The 9966-nt window shown below is 53.2% G+C and overlaps 1 protein-coding gene across 1 annotated transcript in view; it reads right to left on the reverse strand.

The window, feature by feature from the left end:
* The window catches only part of FCGRT (Fc gamma receptor and transporter), an 8997-nt gene extending 7616 nt beyond the window's left edge, over positions 1–1381 (reverse strand). The window contains exon 1 of the mRNA XM_077747145.1: positions 1358–1381. Within this exon, the coding sequence (XP_077603271.1) occupies positions 1358–1381 (24 nt within the window). The remainder of the gene's footprint in view (positions 1–1357) is intronic.
* Positions 1382–9966: the final 8585 nt, after the last annotated feature.

Genomic DNA, 9966 nt, shown 5'->3' on the forward strand with positions numbered 1-9966 from the left:
TCCCGAGGGGCTCGGCCACCACGCGCGCCCGCGCCTGTGGGCCCCGGGGCTCCGCGACCGAGGCTGGCCACCGTGCCCTCCTCCCCAGCGACCTTTCACCCCTTAATTTGATCCGTTTGGGTTAATTAATTACAGAGCCTGGATAGGCTGAGAGTCCTGTCTCAGAGCTCGGCCCCGCCTCTTCCTCCTCCCTCAGACCCGGGAATCCCGGCCCCCGGCCCCTCCTCCCTCGGACCCGGGAGCCCTGGCCCCCAGCCCCTCCTCCCTCAGACCCGGGAGCCCGGGCCCCCAGCCCCTCCTCCCTCAGACCCGGGAGCCCGGGGCCCCAGCCCCTCCTCCCTCAGACCCGGGAGCCCGGGCGCCCAGCCCCTCCTCCCTCAGACCCGGAGTCCTGGCCCTCAGCCCCCTTCTTTCTGAGACCCAGGGGTCCGCGTCCCAAGCCTTCCTTCCCCAGAACCAGGAGTCCCGGCCCCCAGTCCTTCCTCCCTCGGAGCTGGGAGCCCAGGGTCCCCAGCCCCTCCTCCCTCAGACCTGGGAGTCCTCACCCCCAGCCCCCTCCTTTCTGAGACCCAGGGGTCCCCGCCCTTCCTTCCCCAGGAGTCCAGGCCCCCAGCCCTTCCTCCCTCCGGCGCGAGAGTCCAGGGCTCCCGACCCTTCCTCCCCCAAACCCAGGAGCCCCTGCCCTAGGCCCCCTCCTCCGTCAGAGTTAGGAATCCCAGATCCAGCCCCTCCTCCCTCAGACCCGGGAGTCCAGGACCCCAGACCGCTCAGCCCTCAGACCCGGCAGTCCCCGACCCCCGCCCGCCCGTCCTCCCACGGCCCGGGCCCCCAGCTCAGCTCACAGCAGCCAGGTCCCTCCCCGCCTGCAGCCTCAGCTGGCTNTGCAGGGCACACCCCAGGCCCTGGGCCCGGCCTCTGAAGATTTCTCTCTGCCTCTCTCTCTCTTGAAACTTTTTTCTTTGTTTCTTTGCTTTTGGGTCTCTTTGTCTGTCTCTCCCTGTTTTCTTGTTTTGAGGGTGTAAGCCACCCAGCAAGTTCATGACAAAGTTGAGAGCCGGACACTGTCACAGTGCAAACTTTGGACGTTACAGTGGGTCCCCTTCTTCCTTCATTGTACAACNCCCCCCTCCCCCAGCTCTTGCTACAGTGACAGTTCTCTAAATGCTTGTATATTTCCTCCTTAGAACCAGTCCCCTACATGTCCCCTTAAAGTGGTCCTACGCTTCTTTAGGATCTTCTGATGTGGCCTCAATAACACAGTCCCACTATACATCTATGTCATGCTTAGAGGCCCCCTCAGTCCCCTACCCCAGCCCACACTGCTGCTACAATTATACTGGAATGTTCTCCACTATACTGGAATGTCGTGCACCCGCGGCATGTGCATATACATACATAGAGAGATTTATTTTAAGGAATTGTGGCTCATGTGATTGTGCTGGCTTAGCAAGTTTAAATTTGAGAGGGGTGGCTGGCAGGCTGGGGACTCTGGAAAGGGTTGCGGTTCAAGTCCCAGAGCAGCAGGCTGGAGAACGTGGAAGAGCCGATCTTGCCACTGGAATCCAAAGACAGGCAGCCGGCAGAGATCCCGCTCGCTTTCGCGGGGGGCGGGGGGGGGGGATTGGATGTAACCCATCCACATTCTGGAGGGAAATCCTCTTTACTCAAAAGTCCACTGATTTCAATGCAAATGTCATCCCCAAACACCCTCATGGAAACACCCAGAGGAACGTCTGAGCCAACATCTGGGGCCTGGGGCCCGGCCAAGTTGACATAGGAAATTCACCTTAACACATGGTAACGTCAATGTTCAACTTAGTGAGGAAACTGTGTTCTTTTTCCTTCCTCTCCCTGGTGCCGCTAGAATATTCACCAAGATCCACCTTGAGGGGCTTCCTGATGCTGCGCTGAAGGATCGTGGTGGCTTCAGGTCCCGCGAGAGTCCTAGCAGAGCACCCTTGGTTCTTTCCTAAAATACCCTGAGGAGCCCGCCATGCCCAGCTGTCCCCTCTGTGTCCCTAGGGATCTGGCTATATATCCAGGGGAACATTCCAGCAGTTCCGGGGCTCTCNCTAAATTCCCCTGAGGAGCCCGCCATGCCCAGCTGTCCCCTCTGTGTCCCTAGGGATCTGGCTATATATCCAGGGGAACATTCCAGCAGTTCCGGGGCTCTCATTTTAAAGGCCTTGGCTGGGGCGCCTGGGTGGCTTAGTCGGTTAAGCGTCCGACTTTCACTTNAATTCGGCTCAGGTCCTGATCTCACGGCTGGGGAGTTTGAGCCCCGGGTCAGGCTCTGAGCTGACAGCTCGGGGCCTGCTTGGGATTCTCTCTCTCTCTCTCTCTCTCTCTCTGCCTGAACCTCCCCATGTGCATTGTTTCTTGCTCTCTCTCAACTAAACACCCCCCCCACACACACACATACACAGAATAAAGACATAAAGATCAAACATAAGCAAAGAAAATTATAACTAGGACTGTACTGTGATGTTCTTTGGACCCTGATATAAAATGGCCAATGTTGGAGCTCCTGGGTGGCTCAGTCGGTTGAGCGTCCGACTTCGGCTCAGGTCATGATCTCAAGGTTTGTGGGTTCGAGCCCCGCATCGGGCTCTGTGCTGACAGCTCAAAGCCTGGAGCCTGCTTCGGATTCCGTGTCTCCCTGTCTCTGCCCCTTCCCCACTCATACTCGGTCTCTCTCTGTCTCTCAAAGAATAAATAAACATTTTAAAAAATTAAAAAACCCAAAAAAACACAAAAATAAAATTAAAATAAAACAAAACAAAATAAAATAAAATGGCGAGTGCCTTGGGACAGTCCGCCCCAGGCCCATGCTTTCCTTCTTGGAGCTTAAAAACCATCGGCCTGGGGTCCCGCTCAGGTCCCGCTTTAACAAGTGCTGGCATTTGTGTCAATGCTCCCTGAGCCATACTGTTGGATCTTGAAGACAGTCTCAAGCTCCCCACGGCCGTGCCCAGCACCCCACTACATCACACAGCCCTCTTGCAATAAGTCGCTTTAATGCCATGTCCCTGGTGTCCCGCCCTGCTTTGCCCAGGTCTCTGATAGCTCAGTTCCCCACCCCCATGCTCCCTGGGTCCCCTGATAAAATCCTGAGGCCCAGCAACGACGTCTTCAAGGGCCTCTGCTAATCTCTCTGAATNGCCTCTTCTGAGTCCTTCAGTTTCTGTTGTAAGGCTGAGCAGGGCTCCCCCATCCTCTCCTGGTTTCTCTCCACTGCTGTCCCCCACCAGGCCCTGTGCCGTCCAGAACCTCCCCAGAAAGACTGATAGACACAGAAAGTTAGGGAGGTGATAAAGAGATAGAGAGAGAGATACATAGGTAGATCGGAGGAAGGAAGGAAGGAAGGAAGGAAGGAAGGGAGGGAGGGAGGGAGGGAGGAAGGAGTGAGGAAGGAAGGAAATTGTTAGGGGCACTTCGGTGGGTGGCTTGGTCAGTTAAATGTCCGGCCAACTTGGGCTCAGATCATGATCTCACGGTACATGAGTTCAAACCCTGAATCATGTGTTCGCTGTCAGCACAGAGCCTGCTTTGGATCCTCTGTCTCCTTCTCTCTCTGTCCCTCCCCAGCTCATGCTCTCCCTCTCTCTCTCAAAAATAAACCTTAAAAGGGGCTCCTGGGTGGCTCAGTTGGTTAAGCGTCCGACTTCGGCTCAGGTCACGATCTCATGGTTCGTGGGTTCGAGCCCCGCGTCAGGCCCTGTGCTGACAGCCAGCTCAGAGCCTGGAGCCTGTTTCAGATTCTGTCTCCCTCTCTCTCTCTGACCCTCCCCTGCTCACGCTGTCTCTCTCTCAGAAATAAATAAAACATTAAAAAATAGTTAAAAAATAAACTTTAAAAAAGAAGAAGAAGATAGGGGAAAAAAATAGGCAGGCAAGCAGACAGACAGATACACACAATACACACAGATGGACGAGTCCTCACATAGGCAGGACATTGGTAGGTGGGTTGATAACAGAGAAATCGAAAAATAGGTAGATAGAAAAATCAGTAGCTAAACAGGCAACCAGACAGGTAAATAGATGAATAGAAAGATAGAAAATAGGAAGGTAGGTGGGCAGATAGATCTGCCCTTAAGCTTTAGCTTTACCCATCTCTGGTATCCATCTCCTCTGGGTGTTTTCGGTCCTGCTACGATGTCCCATTGATTACAATGTCACCGCGACACCTCCCAGGACCCTACTCTAGTATTTACTGGGTCCTGTCAAAAAACCCCTGGGTCCTCTTGAAATGTCCCCGGGTCCTGCATACTGTCCCCCTGAGCACTCAGAAGGTCCCCTCTGAGTCTGCCCTCATGGGGCCTTGAGGGTCACCAAAAAGGCCTCAAGGAGTCCCCTCTAAACCCTCAGGGTCCTCCCAGGACTCTATTAGAATTCCTCATGGGGCACCTGGGGGGCTCAGTCACTTGAGCTTCCGACTTCGGCTCAAGTCATGATCTCCCGGTTTGGGTTTGTGAGTTCAAGCCCCGCGCTCGGCTCTGGGCTGACAGCTCAGAACCTGGAGCCTGCTTCGGATTCTGTGTGTCTCTCTCTCTCTCTCTGTTCCTCGTTTTCTCATGCTCTGTCTCTCTCTCTCCCTCCCTCTCAAAAATAAAACATTTTTAAAAACTTTTAAAAACTGGGGCGCCTGGGTGGCTTAGTCGGTTAAGCGTCCGACTTTCGCTTAGGTCATGATCTCGCGGTTCGTGGGTTCGAGCCCCGCATCGGGCTCTGTGCTGACCGCCGGCTCAGAGCCTGGAGCCTGTTTCAGTCTGTGACTCCCTCTCTCTCTGGCCTCCCCTGCTCACGCTGTCTCTCTCTCTCTCTCCTAGAAATAAATAAAAAACATTAAAAAAATATATCTCTTTAAAAAAATTTTTAAAAACTAAACATAAAAAACCCCAGGAAAGGGGCGCCTGGGTGGCTTAGTCTCTCCTAAAAAAAAATAAAAAACATTAAAAAAAAAAAAAAACCCAGGAAGACTCCCTGCGCGCGCGCGCACACACACACACAAAAGAAAAAGGAAAAAGGAAAGAAGAAAGAATGCCTCATACTTCTACCACTAAGTCTTTAGGGTCCTGCTAAAACAATCCAAGGACCTGCTAGCCTGTGTCCCCAGAACGATCAAAGTGCCCCACGTGCCCGAGAAAACTCCTGCAGGCTTTCGCCCAAGTCCCCCAAGCGTCCCAGCATCTGCCTCAGCGGCCACCTTCAAGGGCCCTGGTTCACTGCATTTATTTCCTGCTCCTGCTGTAATTAATAACCGCAAACTCTGGGCACCTGGGGGGCTCAGTAGGTTAGGCGTCTGACTTCGACTCAGGTCATGATCTCATGGTTTGTGGGTTCGAGCCCCTCGTCGGGCTCTGTGCTGACAGCTCAGAGCCTGGAGCCTGCTTCAGATTCTGTGTCTCCCTGTCTCTCTGACCCTCCCCTGCTCACGCTGTCTCTCTCTCGCTCACTCTCTCAGAAATAAATGAAAACATTTTTTAAACATTAAAAAAAAATAACTGCAAACTCAGTGGCTTGAAAGGACACAAAATTTTTATCTTTCTATTCGGAAGTCAGATGTCTAAACAGGGCTAGTTCTTTCTTGAGGCTCTCGAAGGGAGAATCCGTTTCTGTGCCTTTTCCAGCTAGCTTCTAGAAGCTGCTGGCCTTTCCCAGCTCATGGTCCCTTCCTCCACCTTCAAAGCCACCAATAGAGCACCCTCAATCCTTTCTCGGGGTCTCTGCATCTGTCCATGCATCTCTCTCTGATCTCCCCACCTCCCTCTTTAAAAAAATTTTTTTAGGGGCGCCTGGGTGGCTTAGTCGGTTAAGCATCCGACTTCCGCTTAGGTCATGATCTCGCGGTTGGTGGGTTCGAGCCCCACGTCGGGCTCTGTGCTGACTGCCAGTTCAGAGCCTGGAGCCTGTTTCAGTCTGTGACTCCCTCTCTCTCTGACCCTCCCCTGCTCACGCTGTCTCTCTCTCTCTCTCCTAGAAATAAATAAAACATTAAAAAAATTTTTTTTTTAATTTTTTTTAGAAATTATTTTTAAGTTTTTTTTTAAGTTTAGTTATTTATTTTGAGAGAGAGAAAGAGTGTGAGTAGGGGAGGAGCAGAGAGAGAGGGAGAGAGAGAGAATGCTAAACAGGCTCCACACTGTCAGCTCAGAACCCAATGCAGAGCTCGAACCCATGAACTGTGAGATCATGACCTGAGCTGAAACCAAGACTCAGATACTTAACTGGCTGAGCAGACGCCCCACGTTTTTTTCTTTTATTTTTTTAAAAGTAATCTCTACACCCAACATGGGGCTTGAACTCATGACCTGGAGAGCAAGAGTCACACGCTTTTCCGACTGAGCTAGCAAAACGCCCCCTCCTTTTTCATAACAAATTAATTTTTATTAAACGTGAGAACTAATGCATTTCTCTGCCTGTTTGAGGATCAAACCCATGACATAGGTGTTCTCGGTGTCACGTTCTATCCAACTGAACTAAGCAGCCACCCAGCCTCCACCAGACCCCCTCCTGATTCCATTGGTCTCCCTGAATAATCCCAGGTCATGTCCTCATCTCAAAATCCCAAATTTACGGGTGCCCAGGTGGCTTAGTTGGTTAAGTGGACTTCAGCTCAGGTCATAATCTCACAGTTCATGGGTTTGAGCTCTACGTCAGGCTCTGTGCTCATAGCTCGGAGCCTGGAGCCTGCTTTCGATTCTGTGTCTCCTCCTCTCTACCCCTTCCCTACACATGCTCTGTCTCTCTCTCTCTCTGTCTCTCAAAAATAAAGAAAACAGGGGCGCCTGGGTGGCTTAGTCGGTTAAGCGTCCGACTTTCGCTTAGGTCATGATCTCGCGGTTCGTGGGTTCCAGCCCCGTGTCGGGCTCTGTGCTGACTGCCAGCTCAGAGCCTGGAGCCTATTTCAGAGTCTGTATCTCCCTCTCTCTCTCTGACCCTCCCCTGCTCATGCTGTCTCTCTCTCTCTCCTAGAAATAAATAAAAATATTTAAAAATAAATAAATAAAACATTAGAACATTTTTTAAAAATCCCAAATGTAATTATTTCTGCAAAGTCCCATTGATCCCATTGAGGTAACATAATCACAGGTTCTGTGGGATTAGGGCATAGACACCTTTGGGGAACCACTGTCCAGCTTACCGCAGTCACGGAGGCCCTGTCCTTGGCCCCCGCTAAAATATCCTCATTCACAGCCCCTCCTCCCAAGTTTGGCAGTGAGACCTGTCAGGGGGCCTGAATAGTCCCCAGGATGTCCCTCCTTCCTGCTACAACAGAGAAAGTCCTCAAGGTCACTTGGTACCCGCTGGACGTCGCTTCTAGGTGTCCTGGGGTCTTGCTGCATCTTTAGGGACGATTTACAGCATCTGCTGGTGGCCCCTTCTCGTATTCCCGGGGTCTTGCTCTAATGATCCTGCCTCTATGCCTTCTAGAACCCCTGGGGTCCTGCTATCATATCTCTGGGCCCCGCTATAAAGAATAGAAAGTCTGGGGCAGGACCAGTTACTTACTTTGTGGGGCCCGGGGCAAGTGAAAATGATGGGCCCCTTGTTCCAAATTCAAAGACAGCTCCAGCCGAGCACAGAACCCAGCGTGGGTCCCTTCTGAACACTGGCCTCAACCGCATGGGGAGCTCGCCCAGGAAACCGCCTGGGGACCGCATGCTGCAAACCGCTCCCCATCTTCACATGGGCTCCTCCCCTCTGCACCTGCACTGTAGTGCCCCCTACTGACCCGAGAGACAATCACACCTGAGTTCAAACCCAAATGCTGCCTCTTCCAGGCTGGCCTCTCTGAGCCCTGGTTTCTTTATCTATAAAATGGGAATAACGGTTGTGCTAGCCTCAGAGGAGAGGCCTCTGCGAATCAAGCGTTTGGCATGGGGCACGATAGGGCACATAGTAACACTTGTCCCCCTTAATGTGCCCCCAATCCGCTCCCAGTTGCTGCTAAGGCCTGAGAGATCTCAGACACCAGGCTCTGGATTTACCTTGCTCACTCTTGCATCCCCAGGGGCCAGTACCGTAAATCTATGTGGAATGAATGGTGGCAATAACCATTCATCAGACCCTGGGCTGATCTGGCCCTAAAACTCTGGAATGGCTTTGGTGTCCTGTTAGAATGTTCTAGCAGAAGCTATACTGTAGGCCTCTGTTGGAAGACGTAATAGAGGTGGGACCTACCAGTATGTCAGATGCCAGAGCTTTCCCACGATGGGCTCAGCACACACAGGGAAGCCACTACAATTCAGCTTCCCTACACTGCGCTCACACACCTCCGACCAGTTAAAGGAAGTCACAAATAGCTATTGTTACATAAGTAACACACACAGGCTCGCGATGATGCATCCCGTGTTGTGCTGCAACAATTCCGGGGGGTGGCTGGCTGCTACGGGGGCCCTGAGGTCCTGCTGTTATAGAATACCACACGGGGCTGCAACAATGCTTGCCAGAGTAGCTCTCCCAGAATATTCCAGTGGCCTGCTCTGACAGTTGCACGGCCATGATACATTGTGATATCGCCAAGTGGTGCCCTGTTTTCACGTAACAGTAACATGCCGGACGCCTGCTGTCATCATACACCCAGGACCCTGCTTCAAAACTGTGCTGGCAGCTAATTTCCCTGAGAAATGGCAACGCCACGGGGACCTCCTACTAAAGGCATGCAACAGAATATTCTAGAAGCATGCCACAATAGACTCAGGGTCCCAAGCCGGCTCACCTGGGCTTGCTGTCATAGACACAGGTTCCACAACCATATATTTAATACCTCTGGGGCCCCCTGCCCAAGACTCTTGTCCTTGGGCCTTCCTGGAGGGACCCGGGGCCTGCTACACTAAGATACCCAGGGGCCTCTCTTGAATAGGCTCAGGGCTCTGGAATAATTACTGCCATCACAAGTATCACTTCCTAGAATTACTTCCACTCCATTAACACATGTGACCATATTTCATCCTCCAGTAGGGCAGAGAGGAGGCAAGAACCCATTTTACAGATAGGCAAGCTGAGGCTCCGCGATGGCCACGAGGGGGATGGATCACCTGCTAATGCGTGGCAGGGCAAGAACTCAGAACAGAGCCTGTAGTCATAATGCTGCCACTTGGAGGGATCAGCTCATGGTCACTTCTCTGGGTTATTCCAGGCCTTGTGACCCACGAGATTTAAATCCCTGTGGGATTTGACTTTAATTCGGTTACTCAACTAGACATGAACGGCACACTCACAGCCTGTCCAGGTGCTGGCGATGCAGAGGTCCTTGCCCTGAAGGGTTCACATTCTAGTGGCTACTAGGTAAGCAAACATGCAAGACCACACAGGATTTGTATAATAAACATACAAATACACATTTATCAGTCTCTGTAGGACACTAAGCAGGGAAGGGTGGCCAGGAGGGGGGTGGAGGTCTTGCCGGATGGACGAGGCTGGGGAGCATCAGGGCCTGCGGTGGAAGCCTGAGCTGAGGGCTTCCAGGCCGTGGGCACAGTCAGTGCAAAGGCCCTGAGGAGTGAGCAGGTCTGGCTGAGCCAGGAGGGAGGAGAGCGGCGGGCACAGGGCGGAGGGGAAGGGCTGCGGCTGCGATGGACCCAGGGAGCTGCCTCTGCTTGTCACCTGATTCTAAAAGGGGTGCGCACCGTGGTGGTGACTTCTCCTGGGGGGGGATGGCACAAGTGGCGGGAGTCCAGGGCATCGTCTCTCCTCGGTCATTGCTACCTGACCCACTAGGCCCGGCAGGGCTGCCCCGCGACACACCAGGCAAGCGCCCCTCCCCGCAACTAGGTAGCCTAACACGGTGGGGTGTCGACACCCCAACGAGCGCTGGGAGGGACAGGGGAGCAGGGTTGCTGCTGTAAACAGGGCAGCCCCACCCCAAACGGAAACACCTGTGGTGGGGGGGCCTCTGGGAGCAGCCTCACCACCCTCTCTGGGTCCCGGCCCCCCGCACCCCCCCCCCCCCCCCCGGGGCTG

The sequence above is a fragment of the Crocuta crocuta genome, unplaced genomic scaffold, assembly GCF_008692635.1.
Source record: "Crocuta crocuta isolate KB4526 unplaced genomic scaffold, BGI_CrCroc_1.0 scaffold334, whole genome shotgun sequence".
NCBI classification, from domain to species: Eukaryota; Metazoa; Chordata; class Mammalia; order Carnivora; family Hyaenidae; genus Crocuta; species Crocuta crocuta.